Source organism: Solanum lycopersicum, chromosome 1 (assembly GCF_036512215.1).
Source record: "Solanum lycopersicum chromosome 1, SLM_r2.1".
NCBI classification, from domain to species: Eukaryota; Viridiplantae; Streptophyta; class Magnoliopsida; order Solanales; family Solanaceae; genus Solanum; species Solanum lycopersicum.
In genome coordinates, this window is record NC_090800.1 from 85223486 (window position 1) to 85242676 (window position 19191).

The 19191-nt window shown below is 32.1% G+C and overlaps 4 protein-coding genes across 7 annotated transcripts; 1 reads left to right on the forward strand and 3 right to left on the reverse strand.

Moving 5' to 3' along the window:
* The first annotated feature begins 705 nt into the window (after positions 1-705).
* LOC101264675 (uncharacterized) lies at positions 706-6512 on the forward strand. 2 transcript variants are annotated; one of them, XR_738372.4, is made up of 10 exons: positions 755-1084; positions 1888-1975; positions 2432-2545; positions 3254-3336; positions 3530-3644; positions 5030-5121; positions 5238-5303; positions 5737-5830; positions 6115-6384; positions 6466-6512. XR_738372.4 is itself a non-coding variant. In XM_004230142.5 (9 exons), the coding sequence occupies exons 1-9, from the start codon at positions 837-839 to the stop codon at positions 6223-6225; spliced, it is 1011 nt and encodes a 336-aa protein (XP_004230190.1). In that variant the 5' UTR covers positions 706-836; the 3' UTR covers positions 6226-6512. The 2 variants fall into 2 exon arrangements, 1 of the variants encoding a protein (XP_004230190.1); XM_004230142.5 differs by having other exon boundaries at positions 706-1084; positions 6115-6512.
* Positions 6421-8678, reverse strand: LOC101264978 (pentatricopeptide repeat-containing protein At3g05340). Its single transcript, XM_004230143.5, has one exon. It carries the CDS (start codon positions 8676-8678, stop codon positions 6675-6677), a length of 2004 nt encoding a protein of 667 aa, XP_004230191.1. The 3' UTR covers positions 6421-6674.
* Positions 8679-8812: 134 nt separating this feature from the next.
* On the reverse strand, positions 8813-11742 carry LOC101265283 (GDSL esterase/lipase At5g03980). Of its 3 annotated transcripts, none has more exons than XM_004230144.4 (5): positions 11391-11742; positions 9925-10134; positions 9692-9840; positions 9316-9589; positions 8813-9244 (listed from the first exon to the last, which is right to left on the reverse strand). In XM_004230144.4, the coding sequence occupies exons 1-5, from the start codon at positions 11665-11667 to the stop codon at positions 9027-9029; spliced, it is 1128 nt and encodes a 375-aa protein (XP_004230192.1). In that variant the 5' UTR covers positions 11668-11742; the 3' UTR covers positions 8813-9026. The 3 variants fall into 3 exon arrangements, with proteins under 3 accessions (XP_004230192.1, XP_010312718.1, XP_010312722.1); XM_010314416.3 differs by having other exon boundaries at positions 8813-9217; positions 11391-11741; XM_010314420.3 differs by having other exon boundaries at positions 9925-10056; positions 11391-11739.
* A 4159-nt stretch (positions 11743-15901) lies between these two features.
* On the reverse strand, positions 15902-17602 carry LOC101265588 (GDSL lipase-like caffeoyltransferase). Its single transcript, NM_001329673.1, is given in 5 exon segments — positions 15902-16285; positions 16371-16644; positions 16735-16883; positions 16961-17167; positions 17259-17602. Coding segments are annotated over 5 exon segments (1143 nt in total). The 5' UTR covers positions 17551-17602; the 3' UTR covers positions 15902-16064.
* Positions 17603-19191: the final 1589 nt, after the last annotated feature.

Sequence of the window (19191 nt, forward strand, 5' to 3'; positions counted from 1 at the left end):
ACCAAATACTGAAAAAAATTGATTCGATTCGATATTTTAATTTTTCGATGTTTATGTCCATCTCTACCACTTAATGATATTTCATTAAATATGTTATTGTTATTGTTATCTTTAAAATCATGTTTAAGTTGTGCATGATAGACAACCAAAAATATAATATATAAACTTTAATCTTCACAAAATTACACTTTCAATCTTAACTTCTTATTTGTAGCAAAGCCTTATCCACACATATTTACACCAAATCAGTTAATGTAATACATATGTTTCGTAAATACACATCTCATGTCCTCTGATCTTATTTATATGTTATCATTTTAAATTTTACTTTTCTTAAGAAATTAAGCAAGTTTACTTTTGTATTATTATTTAGTGTTCTATTAAAATTAAATTTTTCAATCAATAAACATGAATTAATTAATTTGATTAGAAGACATTGATTATTTACTTAGTTTTTTTAATATTGATCAAGCATATTAATAACACTCGAGAATTAAAATAGAAAAAATAAATATCATTTATGAGTTAATTTTGTGAAATTTCATATATTAAGGACCATCTATACGACATATAAATAGAAATATAAATATAATGAATGAATTACATATAAAAATTAGGGATTTCTTAAACTTCCTCCAAATCCAAATAAATATCACTAGTAATGCACTATAGTGACTAAAGTATCATTTTCATTAATTTTGTCCTCCAAATTTCTTTCTTTTTATTTCTTTGGACCAAACCGTCAAACTAAGACAAGTTTTGTGGCTCTCCACGGCCTTCCTATTTAACAAACTTATCTCAAAGTGTTTTTGGGAGCATTTGGAAGCTCTGTTTCTATGGCATCTGCTTTATATTCAAGCCTCTCATGGTGTTGTACTCCAATACCGAAACCGTCCTTCAAAACTCCCTTCTCTTCATCTATTTACCCCTTAAATACTCGTGGGTTTTCTGGAATTTCACTCCATAAATCCGTTCCCAGTTCAAGAACCCATGCCAAATTTGACAAATTTCAAGGACAAGAAAATCTTGAACCAGACCCACAATTGCAAACAGTGGAGGAGGAGGATCAAGAAGAAGATGACAGGTGGGTTTGAAGTTTTTTTCTTTCTTTTTTAATCTTTCGTATAGATATTTGATTAATCTTGATCCTTTTTATCCAATTCTTGAATTTGTTGATTCATTGTGGCTCAACTACCCGCTGGGGCGCTTTATCTTAAAGAAATTTTGTTGTCCTTAAGTGCATTGTCATGTGAATTTGTTTCATATAAGCTACATCACTGCACACTACATTGAACCATAAAAGATTATTATTGCCTTGTCAAGTCAAGCTACATATTGAGTCCTGAAAACGAATGGATAAGTTTGAAATCACACATCTTATAAAGTAGTTTGTGTTGTATATTGTATTAGTAAGAGTCAAAAAGAATATAATGAAGTAACAGTTGGTGTCATGGGAGAGAGACGTCAAATCACTACTTAAAATTGAAGTTAATGTTGTATAAATCTTATCATTTGTAGAATAGTGTCATTTTAATGGAGTTCACTTAGAAGGTGATGTGAATTATGTGCAATATCTGTATTTTATATTATGATATCTTTACATGTTTGATGCATGTTATGTGGATGATGTGGTGAAGAAGATTCTGCAAGAGAGTATGTGACTCTAAAGTTGCTTCATGATTTCAAATCACAAACTTGGACGTTGGAAAAGTTGGAAAAGTTGGAACGTGTCATTTAGGACTTAATCTCCACTCTTGGATTGTACCTCTGCAATTTGGAACATGCATTGCATTGATTAGCCTTTCAATAGGCCAAAGTTGTTGAAAGCATTAAAAGTAAAAAATTTAATTGCACACTATTCTTCCTTTTGCTTTTTCATCCTTACAGCTGCCTGCCTTCTGATTTGGAGGGTGCCGTTCAGCAGTCGGGCCAAGCAGCTGCCTCTTTTGTATCTTCAGGAGGAATAAGAGCCATTGTATGTGTTACCAAGACTACATTTTATACTAATGCAATTAGTTATCACTAACAATGAGATAATGAAATTTAGGAAATGTGTTGTCCCATCTTAATCTGAGTCTCTTACTGAATCATGTTTCCCTTTCTTCATTTTTTACATTCTGCCTCTGACCTTTCAAGTCCTCCAAATTTAGTATATTATCAGATTCCTCGTGTCTTTTTAATCACGGCAACATAAAATGCCAAGTACCTCATAAGAAAGATGAGTTTGACTAACATTACATTTGGTTTTATCGGGTGGAGGAGACACATCTTTTCTGATCCTTCTTCTGTATTATGGAAAAGTTATGCATAATGCTCTATAGAATTCCAAGCTCCATTTCATGTTTCCATTATAGTACTGGTTTATGCATAATGCGCTAACCATGAGTTCTAAAACTAATCGGTGGAAGTTCAATGTGATATTTTTCCTCAGGTTGAGCTCTTAATACCACAGCTTCAGTTTCTTGATGATGAGGGTGCACAAGCTGAATTATGGGAACTATCAAGAACATTTTTGGAAACACTTATTGAGGAGACGGGATGTGAGGTTAGCTTAAAAATTGTGACAATACTTGTAATCTAGTATCAAGATTTTGCGACATACTCCTGCTATACCTTAAATATGGAGGTACTTGACTGACAAGAAGTTTGACAGATATTATATTAGTAGTAATGGAAGTAAATATTAGTGTTATGTAGAAATAAGCATCATTCTTAAATTTAAAATTTATTTATTAATTAGTTTAAAATATCGAAAATCGTGAAGGCTGAAAAGAAAGGGATGGTATGCACATTTTGGGACATTTCAGAAATGGAGGACTTTCATTTAAATGGGAACAGACGAGTAATAAGAATCTGACCCTTAAACTTTATAACAAGATTTACGAAGAGTTCTATATGCACAGGGGTGAAAAAACAGTTGAGATCTATGATATCATAAAGGCATCCCTTTTATGTTTCAACAATTGTGTATGATCACTTTATCAAAAAAAAATTGTGTATGATCACACTGTTTGCAGTATTCACTATTCAGAAACATTTCTAATGTCAGCTGCATATAACTAAAGACTGCTTCTAGGGTCCATCATTCACGTGTTTCGATGGTGCCCAAAGTTTCTCGGTCATCTAAAAAGAAAAAACTCAAGACTGCATCTAGATTATAGGCTCTGTTTTATCTTGTCCCATACAGTATGCAAATAGAGATTTAGCTCCTTATCCATGTTTAATTACTAAGATCTAAAACTTTCACTGCTAGAGAGTTAAAGCCATTTTTCCAGATGCTGGAGCTGCCGCACTCCTGAAATATCGGTGGAAAGATGCTACATTTGAATTCGCCAGGTAGACTTTGTTAGATGAGTATTCTCTGTCAATGATTTGATCACATAGTGCTTCCTGAGTTATAAGAGTTCCTAAAATGGTTTCTCTTTCAGTGGAATACCTGAATACAGTTACTTTTAACCATAAAATTGGAATATTATATGGATAGTCGACTAACATTTTGTTGTTGTTCTTGATGTACTTACTAATCCAGTCTAGGGGATCGGAAGCCAGTAAGTAAGGAAGACGAAATTGTAGTCATGGTAGTTCCTGATTATCAGATGCTGGAATATGTAGAGAAAATTGCATCCGATCTCTCAGATGACCCGGTACCCATTTGATAAGATTTCTTTTTATATTTGGATCTCTTATTCATTGAACAACTACTCTCTCTCTCCTTCTCTCTCTGGATCTTCTCATGAATAGTTGAAGTGCCAACTTAGCCTCAAAGTCTTTGAGCACCTCAACAGCAATTAGATGCTTATACTCGATTCATCACAAACTGTTCACTAGAAGTCACTATAGTGCATTACTAGCTTTATTTTTGTCTGCCACAGTAGAAAAGACAACACATTACTTTTTGAAGCTAGTGCTAACTGTATGTGTAAACAATGGCCTTAAAATGTGGTGCTATTTTTTGTCAGTAATCTTTACACCGTCCTTCATCTAATTCCTTGTTTTGATATAAACAAAACCTAAAGATATCTGATTTTAATAATAGGAACCATGACCACCCAAGTGCTCTGGCGTGCAGCTAACTTTATCTTAGTTTCCTTTGAGTTCTGTACCATGTTGCTGAAAGCAAACATATATGGGCTACAAAGAAAGGTCAACCATTTTATCAGAACGATCTTGTATTTTACTGAATTGACTGATCTTGCTGGAAGGTTAGAAATCTGAAAAATCTTCAAATATATATCTTGTGGTAGGAGCAAAATTACCAACATATTTATTAAAATGAAAAAGAAACCTTAGATAGAACAGAGAGAATATGCTAGTTACTTGGGAAGAGTTACATGGAGATGACTTTACACAGTGATTCTTGTTCATAGGTCTTTGAGAATTAGCTATAAAAAAATTAAAAACGGACGTATATTGTGTTCAACCTTCTTCCAATATTGATGTGTTATCATTGAGTTTATACTCATTTTCCAGTTTCTCTTTCGGAAAATGAATTTGGAAGGAAGGCAAAGGGTGAGGATCAAAAATCTTATCAGAAACTTGCTTCAACATTTTCGTGTTGCAGTATTGTAAGGATTAAGAAGTATGTATGTGGTCATGTTACAAAAAATGGAGAGATTTGATGATGGATTGTATGAGAACATTACTTCAAAACTGCTGAAATGAGAATATGAAGATAGTCTGAGGTTTAATAACATAGATTGTGAGAGTCAGTCATAGACAGCTAGTATTTTTCTGTCTGCTAAGCTTGTATCTTTCCAAAAATGGAACTCTGATGACAGAGATTGCACTTGGACTGAGGAGGCGAAGATGCTTTTCTTCTCCAGTCTTTTTCTGTTCAAACTCCTAAAAACAAACCTATTCACATTATAGACAGTAGTAACATCTGCCAAGAGGAATGTGAGTCGAAGGCTATTTGATTGCACGATAGCATCTGTTTTTCGTGATTATCACATACATAAATTGGAACTCTGTTATTGTTTCAACCTTCTTGTCTATGTTTTCTGTTAATGATCTATGGTTATTTTGTTAGCCTAGGCCTCTTATCATGTGGAACCCGCGTCTAATTAGTGAGGATGTCGGAGTGGGGATCAATGTACGTAGGCTGCGGCGCAATTTTTTAAGGTAATTTTGGTTTCTGCAACCCGGTGCCATCTTTTCTTGTCAATGTGAATTTGCGAAACTGTATAGCTTTCCCATATTTTGACGGATTCTTTTTTTTTTCCGTTTTTTCACTGCAGCACCTTCACTGTGGCTTACTCAATGAGACCTCTACCAGATGGCGCTGTATTTAGATGTTATCCCGGGTAAGGAATCATCTACTTGATCGTCACAAAACATTCCCAAATGAGTAGAGTTCTAGTTGGAGATTGAGATTCTGTGCAACTGTAAACGCATGTTGTGTTACATGGTTAGCCAATAATATCATGAAAGACATTCAGTGTCTTAGCAAGCAAGCTTATCTCCTTGCTTACAAGTTCTTCCACCAACCTGGTTCAGTTTCGCTAAATAACAGACTAGATGCCGAATGATTGATGCTGTGAGCTATCAAAATTCCAACATAAAACTAAATTGAACTAGATTGGCTTATTATACTTTTAAGTTGTAATTTATCAAACATGATGTTGCATAATATTGGTTTTAGCAACTCTTATAGATTCTCTCTCCGTCTCTCTGTTGCATTTGATTTGCTGGCTTAAAGGATTGGTGTTAAATTGTTTATTTTCTGGTTTACTCCAGATTGTGGAAAGTGTTCTATGATGATAAGGACCGACCAAACAGATATCTTCTGGCCAAGGAGCAGATCAGCCGTCCAACTATAGAAGATCTGGAGGTCTGTTGGTCCACTACTACTATATATATATAAGTTAGGCTGTAGTAAAGTAGTTGTTAAATATCCTCTAGAAGTCGATATAGTTCAGTTAAAAAGATGTACAATGGGTAAGTCTTGCGCTGCTGACTCCTGTAGCACTGAAGTCTTGAAATTTCATGTTTTCTTGTTCTTAAGTTTCCCATAGAAGAAATATGGCTAGAATACAAGGTGGAGAAAACCAAGTTTTCAAGAGTCGTTATGGATTATGACATCTCTCTCAAAAACTTGGTGTTGTTTTTTCGCAGATAATTTATGGAGGTGTGGATGAGAAGGAAGATAAAGGCCCCTCACTGTTAAATCAAGCAGCTGGAATCTTCTCTTCTATAAACCGCTTCATGAAAGTCATTTCAAGATAGACCGTGCCTTCACTTTTTAACAGAGAGGCGTAGTGCTGAGCATTCAACTAAATGACACAAACAATCAGCAGCAGGATTTGCTTGTAATGCACTCTTCTATCTATTTTCAGTTTGCAGATCTTTCAGAATGGATTAGCAGAGTATATATCAACTTACTAGGTGCATTCAGTTTCCTTGTTCAGAGAAGTTGTGGTATATTTTCAAGGAACTCTTTTGTAATTTATATTTTTGTTCAAACAGAAAAGAGGATCTTCCGTAATGGCAGCAAACAGTTCACTTTTCAGAAATCAGACAAGTTGATTTGATCCCTTTATGTCCCAAAGGAGCATACTAGTTCTAGCTTTTCTTCACAAGAGGGTATTTTGGCATGCCATGCCAAATAAAACAAAACATATTCATGGTCACAATTTGCTACAGTGAATCAAGATTCATAGATTACATAGCAATGGTCAGCCACCAACCAGTTCGGAGGTATCTGGCAAATCGGCTGAAAAATCTGTCTCATCACCATCCATGTAGTATAGAATGAACCTATTATCTGGTACATACCCTTCATCTCTCATGTGTCTAAACAACTCCAGCAAGGTAGAATAAATGATCATGGTTCTGGGATGCATTTGATCTGCAACTACGAAACAATGGATTTCCTTCTCAATCTCTATCCAGCTTGTCCCCGTCTCCTTTGCCACTCCTGTCTCCTTCATTTTCCTTATGGTTCTAGCTCTCTCTTTCCACCTCCCTCTGGAAGAATATATATTAGCCAGTAGAACAAATGGCACGGGATTATCAGGTGAAGTCAAGAGCCACTGATCAGCTGCATATTTCCCTATCTCAGCATCACCGTGAATACTACAGGCACCAAGTAATGCTTGCCAAATAAATATGTCTGGCTTTACTGGTAGCTCCTCAATGAAACTCTTGGCTTCACATAGCAGTCCAGCTCGACCAAGCAAGTCAACTACAGCAGCATAATGCTCCATTCTTGGAGTCATCCCATAGATAACCTGCATTGATTCAAAGAATTCCATACCCTTATTTACTAGCCCTACATGACTACAAGCATGAAGCAGAGAGATGAATGTCACATCAGTTGGATCCACACCATATGACCTCATTTCTTCGTATAACTGGAGTGTCCTATAGCCATTCCCATGACGAGCATAGGCTGCAATAATGGAATTCCAAGAGACTGAATTTCTTTGAGCTATACTGTTAAAGATTTTGACAGATTCTTCCAGTTCACCGCACTTGGAATACATGTTAATTAGCCCATTACGTACAAACGAATTGGAAATGAAACCTTTCTTGATGATTAAAGAATGCACTTGCTTACCAAGAGCCAGACAAGTATCGCTACCAAAGACACCAAGAATGGCTGACACTACATCAGGGTCAATGTCAACCCCTGCTTTTACCATTTTTACAAAGATCTGCAAAGCCTCTTCTTCATATCCATTTTTGGCAAACCCCACAAGCATGACTGTCATAGCAATTGTGTCAAGAACCCCCGCAGATTCAAACATCTGCCAAGCATCTTGTACACTGCCACACTTAGAATACACATCCATCAATGCACTCTCTATACACAAATCTGATTGAAACCCCAACTTCCAGACGATCCCATGAATTTGACGAGCCTCCCCGAGTGCCTTCATGCCAGAACATGCCAACAATGCACTTAAGTATGTCAAATAATTAGGCACAACAGCAGCATTTTGCATCTTCACAAGCAAATCCAAGCTTTCCTCACAAAACTCATTTTGAGCAAGACCAGAAATCACAGCTGTCCAAGAGATAACATTCCTCATATCCATCTCATCAAACACCTGCCTGCCAGAATCAGCACAGCCACATCGAAAATAAGAAGTAATCAATGCATTACTTACAGCTATTTCCCTCTCTAAGCCACTCAAAAGAACCAATCCATGCATCATCTTGTTAACCATGATGAAATCAAGCCCATCACAAGCTGATAAAATAGTAGTCACACTAGCATGATCAAACATTAAACTATCAGAACCCATCATTTGTTTGAAATACCCAAATCCCATCTTAAAGTTCCCATTACTTAAAAATCCTGAAACAATCGAGTTCCACGTAACAGTATCTTTCACAGGCATTTCATCAAACACTTGGGAAGCATCTTGTGTCCTACCACATCTAGCATACATCGTCAAAAGAGAATTCCAAACTACAAAAGCGTCCTGGGTACTATATTGATTTCCCAAAAGAACTAATTCTGGGTCCTTGAGGATGGAAGCATGGATGGAAGAACCAAGACGGACATTCCCTTCCCTTCCAGAAGTAGAAAGAAGGAGGCTTATTCCTCGTGCAGAATTCACCGGAAAACTTGGCGGCTTTATGGAGGAGAATGGTCGGAAGTGGAAGAAAAGACATGATAAGTATGAAGAAAATCCAGGCTTTGGATTCAAGAACATCCATCCAGTATTCATCCATATAACATTCAGCAAAACACCCGTAAGACTTATGCACAAACTCTCTAATTCCTTAGGTGGGATGATAATCTGGTAACTCAAAATGTAAAGGGGTTATGCACATAGCTCGCTAACATTTTTGGTTCAAGAGGTGTTTCAACAACATTTTATAAGACATTTAAACTATCACACTTTTGCGAGTTTCATAACTCAACAAATAGTCCTATAAAATAGTTCATAACGAATACTATTACATTCAAGAGAGTTAACATTGATGTACAAATCACTTGCTATTTCAATTTGTCATCAATTAGCCATCAATGACAATGGATTCATGCACTTCGGCAAGAAATTAAGAGTAACAAGTTAAACTTGGCAGTTTAATTTGGGCAACATATCATCAATTAGCCATCTTGCTAACCAACTGTATGCATTTTGTGTAAAATGAATTCCATCCCAACTGATGTGAGTATTCGGGTCAACACACGCTGGAACCATTGGATCACCGCAGCTTATATGTCCGTTGTAATTATATTCTCCGCCTATTCCACAACATGCTTTTTGTAGAGAGTTGTTATCGAATCCTGAAAATGTATTTAAATCAGGAAAGTTATGGTTTTCTTTGCTTAAAAGAAACGATGCTTTTAGCACTCACCAAGACTGACGGCATTTTCTAGAAGCCACATAAAGGCGTTGTAGTAGTCACCATAAATCAGTGTAATGTTTGGGTAATCATTCTTCAATTCATCAATGGCTTGTTGCAAATAGCGATTGTAGAATATTACAAAATTATTTAAGTCCTTCAAGCAATGGTGCTTATCAAAGGCAGTTGAATTGTTGGTCATGAATTTCGTAAGAAAAAATGGGATACAACCTATAGGGAAGTTGCCTGGAACTATAATTCGAGTAGCTCCAAAACCGATAATCCTCTGGAAAAAAAAAGTAATTGATCATTAGGAAACAAATATCAACCAAATAAAAGTAGCAATCAAGAAATTTAAGAAGAGGTAAATAAAAAGTTATAAACTCACTTTAACAGAATGAATGATGGTCTGAACAACTTCTGGGACAATTTTTCGCGATTCTTCGATTGTTTTATCTTGCAAGAAGCCAAAATTGAATTCATTCCCTCCTATTTCTCCCACTAGGAAAAGTGAGTTGTTCAATTTTTCTGGACAATCTAACAAAGCAAGAAGAAAATTAATGAAGAGAATTGAGTGATTATTTAACAAACAAATTAGTCATTGTAATGAAAAAGTATTACTTGGAGAGCAGGTGGTGTGGAAATGGGAAGACATCCAATCAAGTTGAACACTCAATGAACTATTTGTAGCTCCAATATTATCAATGTTGTTCTCTGCCAGGAATTCAGCTGATATAGCAGTAGACCCAGCTACTGCAAAATTTACACCATGTCTAAATTCTGCATTTTCATCTTTGTACGGATTCAGGAGAGGAAGATCACATTCCATCGCTGTATATTTTTATGAGAGATCAAACATAAAACATGCCGATTGATCAAAATATTGAATCAAATTTAATATATCCTTAATGAACTTTTCCTCTATGGTAGCAGCATATTAGTTAGGTCTAAATAAATTTTATATCGGTGGGGATTACACCCCAAGTTTGATTAAGAAAATCAAATTATCCTTTTCGACTTTGAATAATGGATTTTCTTCCTTCTTTATTATATGTCAAGTCTATTTTCTTCATCACTCTTGTATGACTCTTTCTTTATATCTTTCTCTGACATATTATGTATGAAAAATATTTTTTTTTTTAAGAATTGAATCCATAAGTAATTTGATAAAGATGTTTGATTTTTGTGATTTAGAAAAAGAAATGGTTCACGGAAGAAGATGAAGAAGAAAGGGGGTGGGGTAGTGCGGGGCAAGGAGCTGGGTAGAAAATGTATTTGAAATATATTTTATTTAATCTATAATTTTTAGGATCCACTTGTTATATGTTATTTTCTCATTAATTATTTTGTTATGTTATCGAGGTATTCCACATACTTTACGTTTCTCTGTTGATTATTGAAAAATATTTAATAGAAACAAATAAAAGTGTTCGATAGTTAATAGTCTTAGTTAATGCGTCTAAATAAAATATTCAAACAACTTTGAGAGTCCATCGTTGATTTAAGCCTAAATTTAAATATTTAACTTATGTACACTAAAAATTGAAGGATATAAATATCATTTAAAGTCAAGTTAAAAGTTATCACATTATAAATTTCATTAAAATTAATAATAAAAAATTATCCTCTTTATTTATTTGATTATAGAACAACATTACCGTATTATATTTGATCAATATTTTTTCATGTTTCTTGTAATATAATTTTTTAAAAATAAAGTTGGGAGATTTAAATGATCTTTTCACCCTATCACACTACTATATATATATATATACAATTTAGAAGAGGAGGTACAAGCAAAGTAGGCATTCGCCAACTTCCCTAATTTTATGCCAAAGGTATTTTCGTTTTTCTTATGCCTTATTCTTTAAGATTTTGTATTTTATTGGCTTATATATAAAATAAAATAAAATAAATTACAAATATAAAATATTTGGTTGGCTTTTGAAATTTTGTTAAATCATAAAAATTGAGGAAAAAAGTAATAGTATATAATATGTGAAAAAAATAATAAATATATATATTCATCGTTTTATATAGCTTGAGCTCCGTATCATATATATATATATACAAGTAAGAATTGATACCTATGAAATCAATGATGAGCATGCCATTAGAACAACGTCCGGTTACATGTTTGTAAAAATCCATTCCATATGGAGGTCTTTTACACCAAAATTGAGCTTTACAAAGGCTCTCTCTAATGCAATTGCCTGTATCCGAAATCGAGTCACCAAATTGATATATTTTATCAAATCTGCAATTCATCAATCGTGGATTTTTAAGCTTTAGTAATACTTGTTGTTCAGCATCGCCGATTTTCACTGTGAGCAAAGTAAGAAGCAATATTATTGTTGCTGCCATAACTCAATTTTAATTCGATAAAGAAAACTATTCAAGAGTTATACATACAAACATATCACCACTCACTCACTCACATTATTATTATCAGAGAGCTAGGGCCACAAATATATATATTCAATATCTTTGTCAAAATCAACATTAAAACACATAATGTACATTGGCCCAAATCTCAGTCCAATTTTTACACCTAGTTAAGATTAAGGTTTCTTGTTGCCCCTACAACCACAAGTTCCAAAATAAATACTGTACATAGTATTAAGGTCTTTTGTGATTGAACTTTTTATTTATAAATGAAAAATAATTAAAGTCGGAAAATGTCAACAGCAACATCAGCTGTTACTCCATATGGTATGCACGTGATTCCGGGAAACTCAATTTTCATCCCATTTATTATTGGGTTTATGATTCGTGGATAAATAAAAGTCTTATTTGAATCGGTCTACTTTAATCTATATATTCAATATTATGTGACATATATAAAACTTGTTTAGTTCTTATTTTCAGACACATGAGAGAGAACTGTTTTAGAGATTGAAAGAGGATTTTTGTTTTGTTATAGGAAATTTCTGCTCTGGCAGTCCACTTTAAATAGAGTTTGTCTCTTTGGTAACTGTTGGATCATCCTCAAATTTGAAATGAGAGTTCTCAGCATTTGGTTCTTGCATTTCAACGGTGAAGATCGGATTTAATTGTGTGTAGATTCTAATTTTAGGGTGTGAACAGTAGCTCATTTTTAGGTGAATTTTCTCATTTGATTCTCTAGTTTTGGTGCAATCTTGTTTCGTTGTTGCTCGTTATTTGACACTTGTTTTGTGGCCTATTTTGGAAAGAACAATATTATAACTCTTGGCGATTATAGTGATGCTTTTGGTCCTGTAATCTTCACATCTCCACAAAAGTCTTTGATTCGTTTTATTGTTTTTTTCCAAACAGTAATCAGTTTAACTGATCCAGATTTTAGGCATTCAACTTCGGTTAATCCATTGCTTGATCATAGTATTGTAAGTCTATTATCAGAAGAGGCAGCATAAGTAAATTTCCATATTCAAATTAAATTTTATATACTTTTAGTTTAAATTATAACTTTAAGCTTCTGCATTCGCTGAGACAACAATGAGAAACTAAAGTAAGAACAGAGTGAGATTTTTTAGTCCTCTTTGACATATCAAAAGAATATTTGGAAAAATCTTTTAATAAATAATTACAAATCTTAGCGATATTTTTTATTTATTATCATTTTCAGCAATACATAATCATATTAGGTTTGTTGACACCCAATTTTGACCCCTCCATGATAGGAGTTGACTTTCGAGCTTCTTAAATTCCAACTATTTACAATAATTGACTTTATAAAATTCAAAATATTTTCACAAGTTATTTTAAATGGTTTATTCACCTTCTACAATTTTCAAATAATATGTATGCTTAGTTATATCTCATAACTATCCGAAAATCAACTCATAAAGATTTTCATTTTTTAATAAGTACTTTGTTAAATTAGTTCAGTTAAATTATGGTTATAATTTTGAATTATTAATTTATAATTAAGTTAATTATTTCATATTGTTAAAGATTAAGAAATTTGTTAGTCAATTGAATTAACTCATCTTACATACTTACTAGCCTGATTTACTAAAAAATATATATATCGATTTGGTTACTTTTTAAATTCGTGTTACAATTGACCACTCAATTCGATTAAAATTGCAACTCATTAGCCAAATCCCCTAAACCCATTTGGGACAAAAAAAAAATTTTGGGGCCTTATATTTTCAATTTGTAACAGTCCCACATCGGTATTTCATCCTTTTTGAGGATTTTTGGATTTCTATATAAATCCACTTCATTCACTGTTTTAAAAGAGGATTTGGGAGGGAAAGACTAAAGAGTACCCATAAAATTTGGAGAATTCTTGGTTCCATACTTTAAAATTTTAAAGTGTTTTTGTGGTTTTTTATTTCTGTTTTATGTTTAAAATAGAAACAAACTAAAAAGAAAATATGGACATTCTTTTTGAAACGTTAAGAGTAAAAAATGTGCTTAATGATTTAAATTTGAATTACCAAATTCACACCTAAAACCCAAATATATTTAATAGGCTGAATCTAAATGATTAAATTTATATCACAATTAAGCGCAAATGAGACCTAAGTATTACTTTTAACTATTAAGCCGCCTTAAATTCAATTGATAACTACAAGTCCACCTACAAGGAAATAGATATATTTTTGTTTTTCAAAATTTTGATTATAAATAAAAATTCTTATCAACTAATTTTAATTAAAAAATCAATTTACAAGTAGAACTTCTATTGATTTTTCAATTAACTACCAAAGTTTGTTGAGTGGCTTTTCGAGAAAAAAAAATCATAACTAATTGTCTTTTGGATTAAAAATCAAATTTGAGTTCGGTGGGGAAAAGTTTGAAATTAAGTGATCATGATCATGTAACATATTATCTTGAGGAGAATTTTTATCAAATTCTGAAAAAAATAAAAAGAAATTGGAGCTGATTTTTTGAAGAAGACGACCTGGGTTTCAAAATTTTGCAAGTATCGATTCAAATCTCTTTATAAGCTTTGTTCTTATTGCTTAGAAAGTATTGATTCCACAAGACTTGACTTTGACCTTCAAAATATTTGTCCTCATTTTGATTACGCGAACTACAAGTTACTTGTAAGACAGTAGTGAAGCTGAATCTAGGGAAAAATATATGGTCCTCTGCTATGGGTTGTCTTTTTATAAAAACTTTCACATATAGCAAACAAAAAAATCATATTTGTATAATATAGCAAACTTTGCATAATTGCGCTCCATAGCAAACATAAAAACTGTATAATTCGTTATACATATAAAAGTGTATAATTCGCTGGCCTATTTCGCTACAATTGTATAATTAGCTTTGCATACAGTTGAATCGAATTAAAATGTATGTATATTGCATAATTATAAGTGTATAGCAAGAAGATATATGTTTTTCTCGCTATATACAAAAACAGAAACACAATATATACACTTCTGTTGTATAAAGCCAGAAAAAATTGTATTTCACTGCAATTGTATAATTCGCAATTGTATAATTCTTTGGCCTTTTTCTCTGCAATATTTGAAGTAAAATGTTTGTAAATTATATAATTAAGTGTATAACACGAAGATATACATTTTTGCATGTGTATATACAATTTTCTCTCGCTTTATACAAAACAGAAACAGAAATTATACACTTCTGTGTATAAAGCGAGAGAGGCGAGAATGGGAGAGTGGCGAGCGAGACTTCTGGGAGAGAGACGCCTGGCAAATTTTTATCAATGTTTGCTATGAAGCACAATTAAATCAAACCCTAGCTATTCAATTTAATTTAGGTTATTAGTTTGCTATTTTATACAATTTTCCCATAAATTAATTTCGAATAGTTTATAGTTAGAATGTTGAGTCTTAATACTATGCCATTATAAATAGGTCCGTTCTTATTAAGGTCACCATTTTAAATTTTATATTTCTTATGAAACTAAGTTTATCATTGTATATTTATTTGGGTTTTTTTGAAGTTGAATTTTTAATAAGCAAGCATAGTTAATATATTTTGATTAATTAAATTGACCAATATATAGAATTAATAATTTAGTTTTTCTATGTTGGTTATTTAAACTTTTAAAGATAAAATAGAAAGAATAATATTATTTATATATTAATATTGTGATATAACAAATATTAGGAAATATTTATTTTTACTATACTTATCATATAAATAAAAACGGAAAGAATAACCCTCTGTATTATTCTATAACCCTTTATTATTCATACAAACTTAAGTACAATATGCTTGACCGTTGGCCCATAAACTTACTTAAATTCAGAAAAAGATGAGACAATCTATGTTTATAATCTTTAATCCTTTATTATTCATATAAATTTTAAGTAAAATATGTTTGGCCCATAAACGTACTTTTCTTTTTAATTTATTTCAAAAAAATAATATACTTCTATATTGAGTTACAATTTAACTACTTTATCTAATATGATTAAAGTATACGCTATCTATTCATTTTGACAGTATATGTTGGGTAGTATAGGTATGAAAAAGGTAGTTTTCTAAGTCACAATTCTTTATAAAAATTATTAAAAAAATTAATTTAATATGAAATGGAGGGATTACTTGTTAGTTTAGGAAAGAAGGGTTCTTTTGTGCCTGTTCCCATGCGCACAATTCTAGCAAATAGTGAAAATATGAGTAGTTGTGTTTGAAAAGATAGCATAATTATTAGGCAGATCAAAAGAAAAACAAAACACAACTTTATTTTGTAATAGCTTCTGAACATTGAACATGGATATGAATCCCTTTAAATTACTATTAAACAAAAAAAAAACATTCAATCAAAAGAAATTAAAAGCTTGAATTCAAACACGACAGTTCAATTGGGGTAAAATGTCATCAATTAGCCATTTTGTTATCCAACCATATGCCTTTTGTGTCAAATGACTTCCATCCCAACTTAAGTAACTACTCGGGTCTGCACAAGCCTTTTCAGCTCCTGGCTTACCACATCTCCTGGATTCGGTGTAGTTATATTCTCCTCCTATTCCACAACATGATATCTGTAGTGTCTTTTTATTGAATCCTGGAAAAAAGAACTCGTCGGTCAGTAAATCACGCTTAATATTTAAAATTGAGAACCTCCTTGAAAATTAGTCATATACACTCACCAAGAGCGACAGCATTTCGCAGAAGCCAGTAATAGGCATTGTAGTAATCGCCGTAAATAATTGAAATGTTTGGATACTCTTCGTTCAGCTCATGAATGGATTGTTGCAGAAGATTGTTATAAGAGATTGTAAAATTGTTCCATTCTTCCGCGCAATGGTACTCATCGTAGACAGTTGAGGAATCATTCATGTATAACGTTAGTATAATTGGGAAACAACCTGAAGGAAAATTACCAGGAACTAAAATTCGAGTAGCCCCAAAACCAATGACTGTCTGCAAGAAGAGAAAAATGACAATCATCAATAGGAATCGAATTTGAAGCTATTCTTTTAATGACGAAGAAATAATAAAAAAAACACTTACTCTAACAGAATGAATGATGTTTTTCACAATATCAGGCACTATTCTTCGCACCTCCTCTATGGGTTTGCCTTGCTTAAATCCATAAGTAACGTCATCTCCTCCGATTTCTCCAATTAAGAAAAGTGAATTTTCCAAATATTTTGCGCAATCTAGCAAACAAGTAACATTCAACTGTCAATAGTTTAGCTTATAATTGTTATGAATAAGTAGAGAGTAATTTAATTACCATTGGAGCAAACAGATTTGAAATAAGAAGACATCCATCGCATCTGAACACTTAATGAACTGTTTGTGAAAGACATAGCGATGTCCCTCGATATGAGGTATTCCGCTGATAAAGCAGTAGCTCCTGATACGGCGAAATTCACACCATGGCTAAAATCTGCATTTTCTTCCAAGGACGGATTTAGGAGAGGAAGACCACATTCCATCGCTGTATATATTACAATACGAGAGAGACGCAAATTAAATAAAGAAAAATCATCAATATTATATATGAGTATAGTAGTTTTTGGAATATCAACCTATGTAATCAAGGATGATGAATCCATCAGAACAACGTCCAGTTGCGTTCTGGTAAAAATTCATTCCGTAAGGAAGTTTTCCGGTTTTAGTTTGAGCTCCACAATAGCTCTCTCTCAAACAGTTTCCAGTATCGGAAAGTGAATCACCAAACTGAAAAATTCTGTCAATTCCGCATTTCTTCAATTTCGGTTCTTCAAGCTTTATTACCATATCATCATCTCCTTTGATCAGTTGAAGAAGCAACAAACTGATTAAGAGATGAAGCACTACCACTCTCATTCCCAATGCCATGATTTGATTTTGCAAATACAAAATTGAGATTATATAGAAAAGGAGAAAACGCAATTAATTTCCATAGGATGAAAACAGGACGTATACGCATAAGCAATGAAATATAAGCAATTAATACCATTGTTGTCTTTTACAGCTAGATATCACATTCAAACAAAATAAAAAATATAAGCCACAAAATAATATTCTATCCATTTAACAATAATAATTTATTATAAAGTAATATTGTAAAACTACCTTTTGAATATAAGAAATTTAATACTTCAAAGATGTATTGATTTTCCAAATTAAATAAATATTATTGAACAGTTATTTTTAATAAAGTAGACCAAGTAAAGATGGATCAAAGAAGTATGTATGTACCAATGAAATAATATTGGTAACCAGATTATTAAATTATTTTATCTATATTATTCATTTTGAATCAAGTTTGTACACATTAAAAGATAATTTCTTTTCTGATATTAATGTGGAATTTTGTTTACTTACACTTAATTCACTAGACAAATTTTTATTTTTGTCAGACTTAAATTGTGGACGTAAGTTATCTTTTACCTATTAAGTAAAATTTAAAATATTTCAAAGAGTGAATCAGCTAAAATTTAATTATAAATTTAGTTTTATTAGCAAACGTTGATCAAAAATTTGTGTACGAGGATAACAAAAGCTTGAGGTTATTGAACATGACTTTTTCATTAAAAAAGTAATTTAAGGTTCAAAATTTAAGTTGAAAATATAATTAGAAATTTATTGTGAATTATAAAATTTATTTTTAGATAACACTCAAAGAAGATATTATTATTCTTTATATAGTTCGATCTTGAATTTGATATTTTATAATTAAAAATATAAAGCAGTAGTACTAGTCTACTACTGCAGTGCCACAGGCCCACAACCCATATTTATACTAGTACTAGAGCGTTCGAATGCATATTAGCCTTTTTTTAAAAAGGTGAAACGTTGTTTTAGTAAGTTGGCATAATTGGTGACTGCCTTTTTTGGGCAACACTATTATTAATATATATATATATATATATATTTTCTTCATTTTATTTTATGCAATAATATTTGATCAAACATATAATTTAAAAAATAATAAAAATTTTGAAATTTTTATCAAATTGTCCTTCAAAAGAGTAAATTTATTTTTCTCTCTTTTCATAAATGTATTATAGTATTACATTCAAAATTAAATGGAACTAACAAGGATAAAAGAGAAATTATATCTTTAAATACTTACCATATAAGAAAATATAACTTTTCTTGGGAACTGACTAAAAAGAAAAATAGTATCACATAAAATGAATCGTGAGAAGTAGTAATATTTGACATGCTCATAGGCAATGTCAAGATTAAAAGTTTGGGATTCAAAAATTAGTATTACACATATTGAAAGAATTAATACGTTTATTCGAATCCATAAACTCCTACCTTAGCTCACCTCCTCCAAATATGGTTTTAGCATATCTTGAGAAGCTTTCACCATTACAATTTTGTACTTGAAATGGACCCTTAATTGAGAGTTTTAAATTTTTTTTTCTAAATTAACATAAAATAATGAACTCCTTAAAATTATGAAACACAAAAATAATTATAAAAGATGGAAAAATTGTATATAATAGCAAACTAATAATCTAAAAT